The following is a 20,331-nucleotide window of genomic DNA, read 5'->3' as shown; positions in this document are numbered from 1 at the left end:
ACAGAGACATTGGAGGGGGAAAGAGAATCAGTGGAAACAACAGGCACAGGGACCGCACTGGGCTAGAGACAATCTCAATGCAGTCCCATTATCATACAGGCTGCGGAGGTTAAATTGGCTTAATTGTTTTGTAGATGGAACATGCCCAGCATGTTTGTTAAAATGGATAATAGCGTGTCATATTCCACATATTTGCCCTACCCCGCTCTGTGAGCCTGACCAGGCCAAGTGATATCACAGAGTCAGCAAGAGGTGGCCGCATGAAAACATGTAGCCTCCTCAGACATCCATAAAACATACAGTACAGTAGATATATTCACACAGCTATGCGCAGTAGCAACACATTGAAACAATCCATCATTTCAATAAAGCCTGGTATCCACCTCAGGAGAAGTGCATGAGGATTACTGTAGCAGTGAATAATGTGAGGCAACACTAAGCCCTGTGTGCTGCTGAGGGAAGGAGGCTGTGTGATGAGAGGACCAGTGGTCTGGGGAGCTGGATCCCAATCTCTCCCCAGAGAGGCTGAGTTACAGCTGTCACTCATACAGCTCTCCGCTATTGTGAGTTGCCACTTAATCCTCATGGGTACGTACGGTGGCAGGTTGAGTATGCTGGCAAAGTAACCCACGCATGCACTCACACAGACAGAAACATACACAGACACTGTTCACACACACACACATGTACATGAGCACATGTACGCACACACTCTCTCACACATACACATTGATCTGCTGTATTGTCCAGAGGAGTACAGGGAGAATCTAAGTGAGGTTGGGCAGATTCAGAACCACTGGGGAAGGATTAGGAGCCGGCTAATTATGAAGTCAGCATACAGTACTGCCCCACCACCACTAACAGGTTCAGGGTTCAGATCAGCCTCCTGACATTACGGTGTAATCCACCCTAAACCATACACTACACAGCGCTAACCCCTTCACAACCCCACCTCATAGCAGGCCACACTGCTGTGAGGTTAGCTCAGGTCAGACTCTGCTAGACAGGTTCAACCCCTGCAGATAAACTGATTGCATGACATTTTTATTCCACATTAGGTAGAAACAAAGTGATGGTGAGTCATTAGAAGACATGTAGTGTCATATAGATAAAGAGCAGGAAATCAGGATTCATAATCATGAATAAACAGCAACAATGATTAAACCAAAGGTTGCTGACAAACGTTTGTCTCACATAACAAAAAAGGGCTTATGCAGTCACTGGTAACCTGAGTAGAATCTATTCCATCAGAGTCTCCAGTCAGATGGTATTTAAATGTCTGTCCAGTTGAAGGTTATGTAATTAGGCTGTAGAGTGCTTGACTGCTTCATCCATGAGAGTGAAAGGAGACCTCTCATCTCTGGGGGACAGGGTAATACATCATCATTTAGCTGCAGTCTGGCCATGAGAGGTAGAGTTGGATGACAGAGCAACACAACTAGTGGAAAGGGTCCTCACCCTGATGAACCCAACGTGACTGTATCAAAACCTCTGTTTACCAACGGGTACAGCAGTGAGCACGCTGCAAGCACAGGGAAGTTTCTCTCAACAGACAGGAAAGGAATGTTAAGTATTATGCGACAGAAAAAAACGATGATGAATAATTCATTCTTTATCCCAAAGCCCAGATCTGGGAGACAAGCTGTCTCTCTGACTTTCCTTCTGGTGTTGTTGTTGTTTGCAGACGAGGGGAGATAATAATGTGGATGATGGGTTTACGTTTCATATTATCACAAAGCACTAAATGACACACAGAGACAATTGATCATGGCATGTTTGCATGCGCAATGTAAGCTTTTCAATAGTAACCTTCAAAGTCAAAGTCACTGGCTTTACTACTCATATCTCCTGAGCCACAAGCTGAACATATGATATAATTTCTACATCCCATAAGGTCTATAGGAAATACAGATACATCCCATAGGGCCTATAGGAAATACATGCTCGAGCCCATAGGGCTTTTCACTGGCTGTATAGGAGATAGTGGGAAAAGGTCCATTTCAGTGGAGCTTAAAGCTCAAGCAAATTAAAAGGTTCTAGTGTGCTTGACAATATTTGGAAAGATGCATACATTATTCATGTGTGATTCACATCTCTTCTCCCTCTGTGATGATGTTTAGAAAACAGGCCACTGGGATGATACAGAAAAATAAATGTTTTTTATGCTTGAACTGCCACAGAAAACACCTCTCTCTCATGAGTATGTGTTCTCTGTGGAAGACTACCATGCTATCTGTGCACTCATCTCATGCCAAGCATTACTAGACAAGCATTCTGTTACTCTTCCCCACCCCATCTCCCCCTTTTAACTATATATTGCCCTTGGAATGTTGCAGGTGCACTGTGATATTACAACTATAAAGCCATTTAAATATTACAATTGGTGCTACAATACTATTGTGTATTTCTCCAAAAAGCCATTTTGCTTGATTGACATTCTATTTGCACACTGATACACGTTTGTGAGAGGAACACCACCAATCCATTGGTGTTCTTATAGTACCACACATGTATTAACAGTTTACTACAGTTTCTTCTGCTCGTCGTCTACAGTACATTTCTTCAAAGTACAAAACCGGAGGAAAGGTGTTTTTGTTCGTTGTCAAGACACCAAGTGTAAGGGGGATAAATGCAGGAGTCTGAGTGGTCTGCTTTGCCTGCCTCGTCATAATTATACTTTACTTATTCACTTTCTATAGACCCCTAAAGAGATTGATGATTACACCTTTAATTCAACTTCTTTACCCCCCACACTGTTTACAATGTGATTTGGCACGTTTATACCACCGGAGTATCCTTATTATCGATAATTATGTATTTTGGAGTAAAACAGAGTGGCTACCTGAGGTGCTATGAAAAATATTTATTTTCTTTGCTTTGAGGTAATGGCAGCCATAAAACAACAACTAGAGGATGGTCCACGTCAAGCTATTCACATACAGTATCTTAACAACTGTACATAAAGTAACTACCAAAATAATTGACACACTTGAGGGATACAAATTATAATGAAAGCAGGTGCTTCCACACAGTTGTGGTTCCTTAGTTAATTAAGCAATTCAAACATTGCTTCGTGCTTAGGGTATATCTATACAAATTCTGGGCACCCCATTATTTTGGCTACCATTGCCCCCATAGGATGGCAATCCACAGGGCACGAGTGGTCACTGAATGGTTTGATGAGCATGAAAACGATGTAAACCATATGCTATGGCCGTCTCAGTCACCAGATGTCAACCCAATGGAACACTTGGGATATTTTGGAGCGGTGCCTGAGACAGTATTTTCCACCACCATCAACAAAACACCAAATTATGGAATTTCTGGTGGAAGAATGGTGTCGCATCTCCCCAGTTCCAGACACTTATACCAATTGAATATACCGAACCTGGTGAATATACCATTGAATATACCATTGAAGATGTTCTGGTTCGTGGTGGCCCTATTAAGACCCTTTATGTTGGTGTTTCCTTTATTTTGGCAGTTATCTTCATTAATATCCAATCAATGACCAGTTTTAGTGAACTAGTTTTGACCAGAAACATGTGATAGAGACTATAGTCTTTCAAATGTGCCTCTATTGAGACCATATAATGATGTATAACAGGCTGAGTATGTCAGTCCATGACCTTACATTCAGTCTCTAATAACAGGGAATATTGAGTAACTCTGACGGGAGTAAACTCTCCTACCTTTGTCAGTGGGATCGTTGCAATCTCTCCTGCTTTCTCTGACCTGTTAGAAGAAAAAACAGAATTGAGATTTGTCATGAATAATATCTCCACTCAGATGATCAGTCAAAAAGTTTCCAGACACTTGTCATTGGTTCAGTTGTGCACTAATCCCTATGTTTCCTTATGTGTATTGACAGCTGAGCTATGAAAAAGAACGCTTAAAAATCAAAAATAAATAGAATTGCAGGAAAGAATGGCATTGGCGTTGACGTGTTACAGCCTTCATATTGCTTGGCATTGAAGAGTGTGGTGTAAAACAGCAGTAACCAGTGCTGCTCTACTCCCTTTTCCTCTGCAAACAATTATTTTGTGCATTGTCCCCACACAATTGCGCTCCCAGGATGAGGAGGCTGATTCCTCTTTACAGTTGGCTGCACACATCTGCATCCCTTGAAACAAACTGCCAGACAGTTGCAGTGGCAGAGCTACTGATTAGTGGTTCACCTTTGGGAGAAATGGGCACAAAGCATCCGTCTGTCTAATGAATTGGCTGATGAAATAGATCAAAAGCTCATCTGAAGGTTATGTCCTATTGCTTTGGTGATTTCTGTGGATTTCAATTAGTTACAAACTAAAACAGATACTTCAGGGTGGGCTACATGTATTAAGATACGTGGGAGCTCCAACATCATTAGGCTTTGTATGGCTTCTAAAGACTCGCTTTTAGCAGGCTGGATTTTCACTATAATTCAGTTGAATCAGGCTAATGTGTCTCCTGTTATGGAGTAGTAGGTACAACTGGTCAACAACTCACTTGTAGTTTTGCACACAGTCACATGAAGTGTCAAGCTGCCCATAGCAATTGTGTGGGGTGATTCTCCATTCACTTTTTCACATGTTAAGTTTCATAAAGTCTTTGCTTCTGGCTATCCGCTTTGTGTCTTTGAAATGCAAATAGATTTTCTTGGTAGCCAGGCCATATTCTCAGGGATGTATCTTTATTTGGAGCAGTTACAGTATGCACTAAATATTTCTAACAGTAGGTTGCAGGCTATTTAAATCATTGGGGAGATTATGTTGAGAATAAACTAGAAACATTGGTCTAAATATAACAAATTCAATACAATATGTGGTAAAACTATGAATTACTGTGCTTTTATTGTAATTGAAGTCCATTTTTCTTAGCAGCTATGTCAAAGGAAAGGAGTGCTGTATGGCCACTGTCAATTGTTGAGGACTGTACATTTCTACTGAATAGGTCTTAGTTACACACACAATCCCTCCACCCATTTATTAGCAGTGTCAGCTAAAGTATGTGTCTCTTTTAGATTAAATTGAAGAGAAAATCCTAAGTTTCTCTCAGTGAGATGCTTAAAACATTTAACTAGGGCTCTTGTGAGCGAGACAGGTAATACACTACATGACCAACATGTATGGACACCTGCTCGTCGCACAGCTCATGTCAAAATAATGGGCATTAAAATGGAGTTGGTCCCCCCTTTCCTGCTATAACAGCCTCCAGTCTTCTGGGAAGGCTTGCCACTAGATGTTGGAACATTGTGGCAGAGGCTTGCTTCCATTCAGCCACAAGAGCATTAGTGAGGTAGGACACTGATGTTGCGCTATTAGGCCTGAATTGCAGTCGGCGTTCCAAATCATCCCAAATGTTTTTGATGGGGTTGAGGTCAGGGCTCTGTGCAGGCCAGTCAAGTTCTTCCACACCAATATCGACAAACCATTTCTATACGGACCTCGCTTTGTGCATGGGGGCATTGTCATGCTGAAACAGGAAAGGGCCTTCCCCAAACTGTTGCCACAAAGTTGGAAGCACAGAATAGTCTAGAATGCCATTGGACGCTGTAGCGTTAAGATTTCCCCTCACTGGAACTATGGAAAACTCATTTCATGACGCTCCAGACGAACAGTTCTTGTACTGAGGTTGCAACCGAGGACAGACAATTTTTACGCGCTACACGCTTCAGCACTCGTCGGTCACATTCTGTGAGCTTGTGGAGCCTAAGACTTCGCGGCTGAGCTGTTGTTGCTCCTAGACGTTTCCACTTCACAATAACAGCACTTACAGTTGACAGGGGAAGCTCAAGCAGGGCAGAAATTTGACGAACTGACTTATTGGAAAGGTGGCATCCTATGAAGGTGCCACGTTGAAAGTCACTGAGCTCTTCAGTAAGGCCATTCTACTGTCAATGGGTGTGGCTGAAATAGCAGCAATGGGTGTGGCTGAAATAGCAGAATCCACTCATTTTAAGGGGTGTCCACATACTTTTATATACAGTGCCTTGCGAAAGTATTCGGCCCCTTTGAACTTTGCGACCTTTTGCCACATTTCAGGCTTCAAACATAAAGATATAAAACTGTATTTTTTTTGTGAAGAATCAACAACAAGTGGGACACAATCATGAAGTGGAACGACATTTATTGGATATTTCAAACTTTTTTAACAAATCAAAAACTGAAAAATTGGGCGTGCAAAATTATTCAGCCCCCTTAAGTTAATACTTTGTAGCGCCACCTTTTGCTGCGATTACAGCTGTAAGTCGCTTGGGGTATGTCTCTCAGTTTTTCACATCGAGAGACTGACATTTTTTCCCATTCCTCCTTGCAAAACAGCTCGAGCTCAGTGAGGTTGGATGGAGAGCATTTGTGAACAGCAGTTTTCAGTTCTTTCCACAGATTCTCGATTGGATTCAGGTCTGGACACACCTGGATATGTTTATTTTTGAACCATTCCATTGTAGATTTTGCTTTATGTTTTGGATCATTGTCTTGTTGGAAGACAAATCTCAGTCCCAGGTCTTTTGCAGACTCCATCAGGTTTTCTTCCAGAATGGTCCTGTATTTGGCTCCATCCATCTTCCCATCAATTTTAACCATCTTCCCTGTCCCTGCTGAAGAAAAGCAGGCCCAAACCATGATGCTGCCACCACCATGTTTGACAGTGGGGATGGTGTGTTCATGGTGATGAGCTGTGTTGCTTTTACGCCAAACATAACGTTTTGCATTGTTGCCAAAAAGTTCAATTTTGGTTTCATCTGACCAGAGCACCTTCTTCCACATGTTTGGTGTGTCTCCCAGGTGGCTTGTGGCAAACTTTAAACAACACTTTTTATGGATATCTTTAAGAAATGTCTTTCTTCTTGCCACTCTTCCATAAAGGCCAGATTTGTGCAATATACAACTGATTGTTGTCCTATGGACAGAGTCTCCCACCTCAGCTGTAGATCTCTGCAGTTCATCCAGAGTGATCATGGGCCTCTTGGCTGCATCTCTGATCAGTCTTCTCCTTGTATGAGCTGAAAGTTTAGAGGGACGGCCAGGTCTTGGTAGATTTGCAGTGGTCTGATACTCCTTCCATTTCAATAGTATCGCTTGCACAGTGCTCCTTGGGATGTTTAAAGCTTGGGAAATCTTTTTGTATCCAAATCCGGCTTTAAACTTCTTCACAACAGTATCTCGGACCTGCCTGGTGTGTTCCTTGTTCTTCATGATGCTCTCTGCGCTTTTAACGGACCTCTGAGACTATCACAGTGCAGGTGCATTTATACGGAGACTTGATTACACACAGGTGGATTGTATTTATCATTAGTCATTTAGGTCAACATTGGATCATTCAGGGATCCTCACTGAACTTCTGGAGGGAGTTTTCTGCACTGAATTTATTTTTATTTATTTCACCTTTATTTAACCAGGTAGGCTAGTTGAGAACAAGTTCTCATTTGCAACTGCGACCTGGCCAAGATAAGGCATAGCAGTGTGAACAGACAACACAGAGTTACACATGGAGTAAACAATTAACAAGTCAATAACACAGTAGAAAAAAGGGGGGTCTATATATACATTGTGTGCAAAAGGCATGAGAAGGTAGGCAAATAATTACAATTATGCAGATTAACGCTGGAGTGATAAATGATCAGATGGTTATGTAAAGGTAGAGATAGAGATATTGGTGTGCAAAAGAGCAGAAAAATAAATAAATAAAAACAGTATGGGGATGAGGTAGGTGAAAATGGGTGGGCTATTTACCAATAGACTATGTACAGCTGCAGCGATCGGTTAGCTGCTCAGATAGCAGATGTTTGAAGTTGGTGAGGGAGATAAAAGTCTCCAACTTCAGCGATTTTTGCAATTCGTTCCAATCACAGGCAGCAGAGAACTGGAACGAAAGGCGGCCAAATGAGGTGTTGGCTTTAGGGATGATCAGTGAGATACACCTGCTGGAGCGCGTGCTACGGATGGGTGTTGCCATCGTAACCAGTGAACTGAGATAAGGCGGAGCTTTACCTAGCATGGACTTGTAGATGACCTGGAGCCAGTGGGTCTGGCGACGAATATGTAGCGAGGGCCAGCCGACTAGAGCATACAAGTCGCAGTGGTGGGTGGTATAAGGTGCTTTAGTGACAAAACGGATGGCACTGTGATAAACTGCATCCAGTTTGCTGAGTAGAGTGTTGGAAGCAATTTTGTAGATGACATCGCCGAAGTCGAGGATCGGTAGGATAGTCAGTTTTACTAGGGTAAGTTTGGCGGCGTGAGTGAAGGAGGCTTTGTTGCGGAATAGAAAGCCGACTCTTGATTTGATTTTCGATTGGAGATGTTTGATATGGGTCTGGAAGGAGAGTTTAGAGTCTAGCCAGACACCTAGGTACTTATAGATGTCCACATATTCAAGGTCGGAACCATCCAGGGTGGTGATGCTGGTCAGGCGTGCGGGTGCAGGCAGCGAACGGTTGAAAAGCATGCATTTGGTTTTACTAGCGTTTAAGAGCAGTTGGAGGCCACGGAAGGAGTGCTGTATGGCATTGAAGCTCGTTTGGAGGTTAGATAGCACAGTGTCCAAGGACGGGCCGGAAGTATATAGAATGGTGTCGTCTGCGTAGAGGTGGATCAGGGAATCGCCCGCAGCATGAGAAACATCATTGATATATACAGAGAAAAGAGTCGGCCCGAGAATTGAACCCTGTGGCACCCCCATAGAGACTGCCAGAGGACCGGACAGCATGCCCTCCGATTTGACACACTGAACTATGTCTGCAAAGTAATTGGTGAACCAGGCAAGGCAGTCATCCGAAAAACCGAGGCTACTGAGTCTGCCAATAAGAATACGGTGATTGACAGAGTCGAAAGCCTTGGCAAGGTCTATGAAGACGGCTGCACAGTACTGTCTTTTATCGATGGCGGTTATGATATCGTTTAGTACCTTGAGCGTGGCTGAGGTACACCCGTGACCGGCTCGGAAACCAGATTGCACAGCGGAGAAGGTACGGTGGGATTCAAGATGGTCAGTGATCTGTTTGTTGACTTGGCTTTCGAAGACCTTAGATAGGCAGGGCAGGATGGATATTGGTCTGTAACAGTTTGGGTCCAGGGTGTCGCCCCCTTTGAAGAGGGGGATGACTGCGGCAGCTTTCCAATCCTTGGGGATCTCAGACGATATGAAAGAGAGGTTGAACAGGCTGGTAATAGGGGTTGCGACAATGGCGGCGGATAGTTTCAGGAATAGAGGGTCCAGATTGTCAAGCCCAGCTGATTTGTACGGGTCCAGGTTTTGCAGCTCTTTCAGAACATCTGCTATCTGGATTTGGGTAAAGGAGAACCTGGAGAGGCTTGGGCGAGTAGCTGCGGGGGGGGGGGGGGGGGGGGGGGGGGAGCTGTTGGACGAGGTTGGAGTAGCCAGGCGGAAGGCATGGCCAGCCGTTGAGAAATGCTTGTTGAAGTTTTCGATAATCATGGATTTATCGGTGGTGACCGTGTTACCTAGCCTCAGTGCAGTGGGCAGCTGGGAGGAGGTGCTCTTGTTCTCCATGGACTTCACAGTGTCCCAGAACTTTTTGGAGTTGGAGCTACAGGATGCAAACTTCTGCCTGAAGAAGTTGGCTTTAGCTTTCCTGACTGACTGTGTGTATTGGTTCCTGACTTCCCTGAACAGTTGCATATCGCGGGGACTGTTCGATGTTAGTGCAGTCCGCCACAGGATGTTTTTGTGCTGGTCGAGGGCAGTCAGGTCTGGAGTGAACCAGGGGCTATATCTGTTCTTAGTTCTGCATTTTTTGAACGGAGCATGCTTATCTAAAATGGTGAGGAAGTTACTTTTAAAGAAAGACCAGGCATCCTCAACTGACGGGATGAGGTCAATGTCCTTCCAGGATACCCGGGCCAGGTCGATTAGAAAGGCCTGCTCACAGAAGTGTTTTAGGGAGCGTTTGACAGTGATGAGGGGTGGTCGTTTGACTGCGGCTCCGTAGCGGATACAGGCAATGAGGCAGTGATCGCTGAGATCCTGGTTGAAGACAGCGGAGGTGTATTTGGAGGGCCAGTTGGTCAGGATGACGTCAATGAGGGTGCCCTTGTTTACAGAGTTAGGGTTGTACCTGGTGGGTTCCTTGATGATTTGAGTGAGATTGAGGGCATCTAGCTTAGATTGTAGGACTGCCGGGGTGTTAAGCATATCCCAGTTTAGGTCACCTAACAGAACAAACTCTGAAGCTAGATGGGGGGCGATCAATTCACAAATGGTTTCTAGGGCACAGCTGGGAGCTGAGGGGGGTCGGTAGCAGGCGGCAACAGTGAGAGACTTATTTCTGGAGAGAGTAATTTTCAAAATTAGTAGTTCGAACTGTTTGGGTATGGACCTGGAAAGTATGACATTACTTTGCAGGCTATCTCTGCAGTAGACTGCAACTCCTCCTCCTTTGGCAGTTCTATCTTGACGGAAGATGTTATAGTTGGGTATGGAAATCTCAGAATTTTTGGTGGCCTTCCTGAGCCAGGATTCAGACACAGCAAGGACATCAGGGTTAGCAGAGTGTGCTAGAGCAGTGAGTAAGACAAACTTAGGGAGGAGGCTTCTGATGTTGACATGCATGAAACCAAGGCTTGAAAGTAAAGGGGCTGAATAATTTTGCACGCCCAATTTTTCAGTTTTTGATTTGTTAAAAAAGTTTGAAATATTCAATAAATGTCGTTCCACTTCATGAGTGTGTCCCACTTGTTGTTGATTCTTCACAAAAAAATACAGTTTTATATCTTTATGTTTGAAGCCTGAAATGTGGCAAAAGGTCGCAAAGTTCAAGGGGGCCGAATACTTTCGCAAGGCACTGTATATAGTGTACTTAGGATATGATGACATCCTCCATGACTTCCTGTGACTCCGGTGCAAATGAATTTCTCCGGCTTTAATTATTTCTTTCTCAGGACGCCTCTGGAGCCGCTGTCTCTCTCGCCCCGGATTGTGTGAAACGTTCCGTGTCTGACCTCCAATTTTCAAATCGTTCCACAGCTTTGCTAAGAAATTGGATGCCCCACATTTTCAATCGAGCCCAGATACCCTTGTGGTTTTGTCCCCCAAGTCTTTGTCAAATTTTCTGTGGAATAAGCAAAACCAAATGTGGGCGCACTTCTGCTGACAGAAACAATCAGTGTTTGGGCCTTAATAAGCAGGCTGGGTATGTCAACAACAGTGGATATTTAGTTCTGCCTACGCTATCATAAAGCCATGTCTCTCTGCCGAGTCCCAGCCTCATGAGCTACTGCAGTTCTGCACTTCAGGAGCTGAGTGCAACAATTCTCCATGACCTTAGAGTAGAAAAACAATTTGGGTGTAGATGTGGGGATGTAATCCTTTCAAATCCCCCTGCAAAGGTAAGTAAATCCTGCTAAACATGCTCTCCCCATCAAGGGAAGCCTTTCCCTTCATTACCCTCCTAGAGGCAGGATGATGTGAGGCTAAGGGAAGGGGGTGTTAGAGACATGGCAGCAGAGAGGGATGGCAGATTTAGGGCTAAGGGTTGAAATCTCGTTAAAACACTGTCCAAGCTGTCAGGGAAAAACATACCACACAACAAACAGGCCTGGATTGAACTACTACTGTACTTATGCTTTAAAGCCACTCAAACACAGATACACACCATATGACATGCTGTTGATTTGTAACAAACAGCTGGATCTTTAATATTGCCACTGAGATGTCAAGGACAATCAAAACAACATTTGGATCACTGCTACTTCCACACATACACACAGGGAAAAGTACATCTGCTTGGTAAATATAGACAGTTATGATTCCAGTTGTTTTATTACGTGTTCTCCATGTGCTAGCAGACTGTTTGCATGGTGTAAGAATAGCTGATCATTACAGTAATTGGCAGACAGTGGCCTTTAGGGGGCACTGTTGCTCTCTGTAAGCACCAATGCCAACATGCTACAGAGCATAAGACACCTGTCAATAGCATTCGGAGCCATTTTGAGCAAAAATACAAACAAAACTTTTCAAATGGATGACTGATGAACAATACATTTGAGTGAGAAATAAATGAAATTCATGTCAAGTTATTATATTGAAAATAACAGTTTTGCAATTCAACATGATCCAAATGGCAGAATACCACACTGGTGGGGTTCCTGTTAAAACCTCCCTTTACAACTGAATTGATACAACTGATTTTATACTATTGACATGTTTGTGAGTGTTTATGTATAAGTGGCCCTGTCTTTGACCTATGAATAAATAGACAGTAGCGATATCATGACATGTTTGACTTCAAACAATACTCTTGAGACACTTTGCTTTACATTAACTTTACAAAACAAGCAGTGCTCTATACATGTAAATCCCTTCTCTTTACCAATTGACTGCTAGTTTTAAGTAAGTTCAAGCTGCTTGCATGTTACAACATTGGTGTGTGGATTGGTTGTGAGAATTCCACTACTTTGAATGTAATGTTGTTGGGGACTTTCCACCAGAGCAATGACAGTCAGTGGAAATGAAGCAGGACTGGAGGGGAATCCATTTCCTGATGATCTTTTATCTCTGAGGTAAACCCTGACACTTGGTCTCCAACCAGGGTCTGCTATTCCCCAACCTTACACAAACAACACTGAATAATTCATCTTAATCTTGCCTGATATATAATACATCCAGCCATCTGCCCACATATATAGATGTAAGCAGGACTTAAGAATATAAATACATATAACATTGTATGGATTGTAAAATGGCTTGTGTCAGAGAGCTGGCTGAATCATCGAGCCTGAGGAACTAGAAGAAGTCGACTGGGCACATCACATCTTATGCCTTCAACCATAAAGAGAGGAAGAAGACAGAAACAAAAACCTTCTGTGTACACTCTCTTTCTGCTTAACTTGTTTTCATTGCCTAATTCATGTCTTGGTGCAAACTGCCACAAACCCAGGCCTGGCCACACAAGTTACCAGGGGAGAAAATGCACCAAGACTATGCAGTATTAAACTATCATCACAGTTTCCATGGAAATCAAATTCAAATTTAAAAAAGGATATAAAAAGCAAGGAAGACCAAGGCACTTTTCATACAATTAAAATGCCTTTATTTGAATGGCAATTTCAATGGAACAAAGATTTTAAAACTAAATTCGGCAGCATGGCCTTCATCTGAAATACAGAGTTTTAAAATCTTTGTTCCATTGAACATGCCCATACAAATAAAGGCATTTTAATTATATGAAGGGTGTCTTGGTCCTCCTTTCCGTTTGATGACCAATTTAACCCTTTTACCAAAGAGCTCCTTCCATCTACAAAAATCTACTGTGTACCCTAGAAGTGTTCCCTTCAAAATAAAATAAAAGTAACTCACTTGGAATAATAGTTTCGTAATTTCATAATATTTCAGAAATCAAGAACCATTGACAATCTTTTTATAGTGAAAGAATCAAAGGGATGCTCATCAAAGGCTCTAATAGCACGTTAGAGAATGTAATAAAGTAGTGTTTGAACGGTGAAACAGATGCTGCTATTTGACTAACCAACTTTCCTTAGAGGCTGGTAAGTGGTACTATACACTACACCACACAGGGACACACTATTATATTCTGAACAGAAATATAAAAGCAACATGTAAAGTGTTGGTCCCATGTTTCATGAGCTGAAATAAAAGATCCCAGAAATGTTCCATATGCACAAAAAGCTTAAATGTTGTGCACAAATTTGTTTAAATCCCTTTTGTTAATATCCCTGTTAGTGAGTATTTCTCCTTTGCCAAGATAATCCATCCGCATATCAAGAAGCTGATTAAACAGCATGCTCATTACACAGGTGCACCTTGTGCTGGTTGACAATAAAAGGCCACTCTAAAATGTGAAGTTATGTCACACAACATAATGCTTCAGAGGTGTCAAGTTTTGAGGGAGCATGCAATAGGCATGTTGACTGCAGGAATCTCCACCAGAGCTGTTGCCAGATAATTTAATGCTAATTTATCTACCATAAGCCGCCTATAATGTCGTTTTAGAGAATTTGGTAGGTCCAGCCGGCCTCGCAACCGCAGACCACATGTAACCATGTCAGCCCAGGACCTCTACATCCGGAATTTCTGCACAAACTGTCAGAAACGTGTCAGTGAAGCTCATTTACGTGCTCGTGCTGGCATGCTGGAGAAGTGTGTTGAATCCCGCTTTCAACTGTACAAAGCAGATGGCAGAATGAGTGTAAGGCGTCTCGTGGGCGAGCGGTTTGCTGAGGTAAACGTTGTGAACAGTGTCCCATGGTGGCGGTGGGGTTATGGTATGGGCAGGCATAAGCTACGGACAACAAGCACAATTGCATTTTATCGATGCACCTAATTGATTTATTACAATTGACTGATTTTCTTATATGAACTGTAACTCTGAAGTTATTGGGTCTGTGAGAGAATCTGCAGAAAAGAGTGTATGAAATAGAGTACTGTACGCACTCCTCCAGGGAGATGTTGGAGTAGACCATGGTGTAGGCTGCTGGAGAGGACTCAGAGACGACACCACTGGTAGTGTTTACCACACCTTCCTCCATAACCCTCTGAACTGACATCTGGGGGACGATCTCCAAAACAGCCCAGCACCTGATAGAGACAGAGAGAGAAAGAGGAGGAGATAATAAAATAATGAAAGTAATATAGATATAGAGAGGCAGACATTGAGAGAGTACTAATTGGGTAATTTCTGTCTCTTTCATGTAGTTTGACAAGTGTACTGTGTGACATCTCAACATACAGTATTATTTCTGTCCTCAAATGAAAACAAGTCGACAATATGTAACACAGAAAATAGAGGACAAAGCCAAATTGCTTTCTATTACATATAAATGCTCCTTACACCAGAGACATATTGAAAGAATTCTAATATAAAACATATACAGTGCATTTGGAAAGTATTCAGACACCTTGACTTTTTCATCATTTTGTTACGTTACAGACTTATTCTAAAATTGATGATATTGTTATTTCCCCTCATCAATCTACAAACAATACCCCATATTGACAAAGCAAAAACAGGTTTTTTGAATTTTTTGCAAATGTATTAAACATAAAAAGTGGAAATATGAAATGTACATAAGTATTCAGACCCTTTACTCAGTACTATGTTGAAGTACCTTTGGCAGCAATTACAACCTTGGGTCTTCTTGGGTATGATGCTACAAGCTTGGCACACCTGTATTTGGGGAGTTTCTCCCATTCTTCTCTGCAGATCCTCTCAAGCTCTGCGGTCAATGGAAACAGGGTGCACCTGAGCTCAATTTCGAGTCTAATAGCAAAGGGTCTTTATACTTATGTAAATAAGGTATCTGTTTCTAATCTGTTCTAATATATTTGCAAAAATTTCTAAAAAACTGCTTTCGCTTTGTCATTATGGGGTATTTTCTGTAGATTGATGAGGGAAAAAAATATTTAATCAATTTTAGAATAAGGCTTTAATAACAACATGTGGAAAAAGGGAAGGAGTCTGAATACTTTCCGGATGCACTGTATCATGTCATTTTATATGCTTGCACCGACACAGCACCATGACAACCCTGTTGTCTAAAGACTGGGGATGCATTGCTTGTTTCTACATCTCACTGTTCAACAGAATCATGTAGTCTGCCACTGACTCCACAGAACATTGGATCCACTAGTGACAAGATGCAACTGAACAGGTAATTGACATTTCCTACAAACACAGAATCTATACCTTGAGTGTGTGTCTCCGCTGTATACTGTCTTGGACAGAACATCTGACAAAACTACTAGACTCAGAGTCAGCCATCTGTCACAAGCCTTCTCCTTTTTCTCAACTGGTTAGACACTATGGATATACAGTAGGTATGATACGCCTCAGCAAAGGCATATACTGTATGTAACAGCTGACAAATATACTGTGTACAGTAGTTACATTTGATGGGTACATGTTCGTTTTTCATGTGGTTAAGGAAGTTTCACTACTTCAATCTATGTGCTTTAATTGAATTCCTCCAACATGTGTGCATGTGTCTGTGTCATCATGCATTCTATTTTGTTCTATAGACATATTTCACCCTTCAGTAGACTTCAACCCAGGCGGCGCAAGCCTGTCAGTCTACTGACATGGCGAACAAATCAAAGATAACTCAATTTCTCTAGATAAACGGACCATATACTGTATTACCTGTGTGGTACGGAGGCCATTTTCAGCACAGAAGATTATCTAGCTACAGATCTAGATTTTTACCTAGAAATTTGAGATAGTAATGGGTCAATGCCTTATGTCAGTCATTCTGCAGCCTAGCTGTGATAGAATAGACAACCAAACAGGGTGTACCGCTCTCTAGTCCCCCCCCCCCCCCCCCTCCCCCCGCCATCAGTGATAAATGTTGTAGCATTCTCAGTCCAAATTGAGGGAAAATCAAGCCCTGTTGACTATCTGTTGGGTAGGCCAACATGCTTTTGTGGAGCCATAATCCCAACACGTTTATTGAACTAGGGGTGAGTGAGGAGGATTCAAGGAAAGGATCAATACAGTCACACAGAAGTATATTCCCAGATTTTGGGGAGGACTTCTCTGAAAGTTGTGTGGCAGAAACAATGGCACTAAAGTTGAAATCGGATGGAGATTGCAGTTGCCATCATTACTGAAAAGAAATTCAGAAATGTCACTGAATTCAATGTCAGTGAGGGCAAATGAAATAACTTTCGCCACTAACTACAAAAAAAGTGCAATAACAACAGGGTTTTTGACAGATCAGTTTACCACAGAACCCCCCCTAACCCCTTTGTAGGGCTAAGGATGAATAGTTATTGAAAATTGTGAGAAACAAATAGGATATGTTTTTCAGTGACTATTCGTGCTTAGCCCTACCAATCAGGTGCGCTCCAGCTGTCCTTCTCATGCGCACTCCTCATGCATTGATAGAATTAACATTTTAATTCTCTTCACAAATGGCAAACTCATCAGGCGTATCACATTTCCATGGCTTGACAAGATAATTCACCCCCAGAATCATAAAGATAAACATTTTTAACCACTAATCAATCTGTCAATAAAATATTATGTGAGAATCTGATTCATCAAGTCAATTGATTAAAGGTGCAATACGCAGAAATCAAAAATTCGAATAGTTAGCCTAATTTCAAAACAAACAATGTTCTTGCTGTTCTAAACTGCTGTGAAATATGTTTTCAATAACCAAAAATATTGTATTTTCAGGTGTTTGAAAATGGTGTACAAAACTGTAAGTAAAAGATGCAAAAACAAAAGTTAGCCTAAGATCTACCACTTCTTAGACTTGCATTCAATGAGGATGATAGATCTATAAACAGAGGCTTCTATGTGAATTCGGTTGGGTCGCCCAAAAAATTACATATTGCAGTTAAGGCATAATTCTAATGATGTTATGCATAATTTTCAAACATTCAGTCACTTGTTGATATTCTGCTAACATTATGAACTAGAGACAATGGCCTGTGCTTAAACTATTATTTATTTATTTTTCACCCGTCTCTCCTGTAACTTCTCCCAGGCTGACACCCAAGACTAGCTAGCATGATACTTGAAACCTGTGCTGTCATTTAGTCACTAGATGGGTTAACAAAATGACATACCGTATGTTTGGAACTTTAAACAACTAAACACAACTGTACAACAAAAAAATGCTTCAGGGTCTGCTTTTTATATACTTACATCACTTAAAACTACCTTTTGTTGATAACTGAAACATGGTCGGACTGGGATGTTTTTTGCAGGGAGCTTGTCCTTCTCATTAGGAACACGCCGACTTCACTACGTCATTTTAGCTTCTGTCTTATCTGAGAAAATGGCCGTTACTTTCGCCCCGTGTTACTTTCGTCCCGGCTCTCCCCTAAATGGTTGAGTCTTTAAACCCTGTGTCAGCCGAGCTCCCTGACACAACCTGCAGATCAATGCTATCTAAAATGTGAGGGGAAATATTGCAGTGATAACCTTTCCATGGTTAGAAATGATTACAAGTCCAATTCATTCTAATGACTCCAGCCCTGCCTCCTAATGGGCCCTTTAACTGTTGAGGGCCTTGTAGTTGTACATTGTGAAATGCCCTCTTACATCTATCAGTCTGTCACTTCTCAAACATACCCAGATTTATAGACATGTTTAATGGAAATGGGTGGTTCTTTGATGGCTTAGGGACTGTTTATCAGAGGTTCACTGCTTGGCTGTTGGAGCAGTGCTCTCTAGATGTACTCTAGGTGACAAAGGGGGGGGGGGGGGGGGGGGGGGGGTGGTCACATTTCAAATCACGCGAGTGGACTGCAATAGCTCATCAGTGGCAGTCTTCGCAGTAGGCGTTCTCCCGTTGATCAATGATTAGTCCACACTTGCCTCTGTGTTCATTAATGAAGTGCCACCGGCGTCGGCTCACACTGCGGCTGGCACGCTGATGACTCAATTATTCGCCACGTACTGTAGGACACCGTCTACCTTAAAGGCCCAGTGTAGTCAAAAATATGATTTATATATATTATATATTTTCCACACTATGAGGTTGGAATAATACTGTGAAATTGGGAAAAAGATGATAATGACCTTTTAGCTGTTTGAAAAGACCACCAGAAATTTCAGCCTGTTGTGGTGGCGCGACAGACAAATAAAAGCGTTCCAAACTTCTCTGCCAATAACTCAGACTACTCCCAGACAGTCCAAGCAAATTGTTGCTTGAAAAATTGCTATTTTCTAAGTTGATACTTGTTTATTTTTTACCATTTTAATTGAAAACAATCATACTAAGGTACTTAATTGTTACCCCCAAAAATGGCTGCATTGGACCCTTAAGCAAACTTAATCAAAACCAGGGAGCATAAGCCGCATCATTTGTTTGAAATAGTTTTTTGTTGCCTATGAGATGACAAAGGAGGCGAATGCTAGGTAAAGAAAGTGCATTCTACCAGGTGGCTCAAGGCACAGGTCTTATTGCTCATTGGTCTAGGTAAATCAAAGATGGGTAAGCTGGAAGATACAGATTGGTAAAGAAGATTGATATTACATAAACTGTCTGGAGCCTTAGTGCTAAGTTTAAATCCTGTGATGGCAATTAAAACAGTTGATTGCTGTGGTGCAGCTGATCATTCCCTTCAAAACAAATTGCTCTATTACCATCAAATTCACCAGCTTTCCTCATGGCTAATTCACTTTGCTATTTTCCCAGTTAGATATGGACTAATGGGGCTTGGATAGTAGGACGGAGTATCTAAAATAGATAACGAAACTCACAAAGTAGATGCATTACAGAGCTGACTCATGGGAAGTGGTGGACAGGAAAGTGGTGGCGGTGTGGCTGATGTTTCCCCCATGCTGTAAGTGCAGTAATTAGACAGTGACAGTGGGCAGGGACAGGGTCTGAGGCAGCAGTGGTTGTGAGGATCACAACACAGTGTAGGGACAGGGTTGGCAGAGGGCCCAGACTGTGGTAGCTTGGCCTGTGTTGGGAAGCCATGAGCATGGGTTCCCACTGCAGACAGACATACGGGGCAGGGCGATGACATTAATAAACAACCAACACAACACAGGGCCTGCAGCCTGGATGGCATGGCATATCCCGGGCCCGGCTACAACAGCTGGGAAAGTGTCAACAGACTCATGCCACAGCCATCACCCTCCTCTGCCAAAAACCCACACAAATTAACCACTGGTGACACAAACAAATCACCCTAGTCTAATTATTTAAAAAAACAAATTATGCATATTTAATAAAAACAAATTAGACAATTAGAGGACAGTTTCCTATTGCTAACTGTGGACATGAAAAAGGAACATTGCTGAGATATAAACAAAAATAATGGGTCTTCTCTCAAAGCAGGGAAAACTGTTAATGACATTTGGAGGAACTGAAATGAAAAACAGAAACTGAAATATGCTTAATAATCATTGGTTGGACACAAGGGGCAGAACACAGGGTATACAAAGAAAGGAATGGACAAGACCTCCAACTGTTGATTTCTGCACTCCAGGAGCAGGGCTGTGGAGATTTATCTGTTCATTTGCTGTGACTATGCTTGAGCAAGCCCAACATAAGACCATTTCTATTTTATTCCACTGTTCTCTTGCTCCGAATAGGCTGCACTATAGAATTATGTTCAGGGTGATAATTATACATCAAAATGATGGTCTGACAAATGGGTGGTGAGGAAATTGCTTACCAAGATGTCAAGTTAGGTAGGCCAAGAGCATAAGGAAGGAGTTGAATGAAAAAGCTGCAAATAACGTTAACTCCAGCTTGGATGAACTACAATGAATTTAAGGAAGTGTGTGTGCGTGTGTGTGTGTGTGTGTAGTCCAACTCAAAACCATTTACCACTTATTAATGCATTACCAAACAGAACATCAGGACATTTGTCTCCAACTACAGGTAATTCAATTCTATGTGAGTC

At 42.2% G+C, this 20,331-nt stretch overlaps 1 protein-coding gene across 2 annotated transcripts in view; it reads right to left on the bottom strand.

Moving 5' to 3' along the window:
* si:ch211-51h4.2 overlaps window positions 1–20,331 on the bottom strand; it is a 97,619-nt gene that overhangs the window by 11,359 nt on the left and 65,929 nt on the right. For both annotated transcript variants that reach the window (XM_036978257.1, XM_021604126.2), the window contains 2 exons: window positions 14,395–14,538; window positions 3,693–3,735 (listed from right to left, as the gene is read on the bottom strand). In XM_036978257.1, coding sequence (XP_036834152.1) covers window positions 3,693–3,735; window positions 14,395–14,538 — 187 coding nt within the window. The remainder of the gene's footprint in view (window positions 1–3,692; window positions 3,736–14,394; window positions 14,539–20,331) is intronic.

The sequence above is a fragment of the Oncorhynchus mykiss genome, chromosome 5 (genome assembly GCF_013265735.2).
Source record: "Oncorhynchus mykiss isolate Arlee chromosome 5, USDA_OmykA_1.1, whole genome shotgun sequence".
Classification (NCBI taxonomy): domain Eukaryota; kingdom Metazoa; phylum Chordata; class Actinopteri; order Salmoniformes; family Salmonidae; genus Oncorhynchus; species Oncorhynchus mykiss.
The sequence above is the reverse complement of the archived record's forward strand: the minus strand, read 5'-3'. Positions and strand labels throughout refer to the sequence as shown.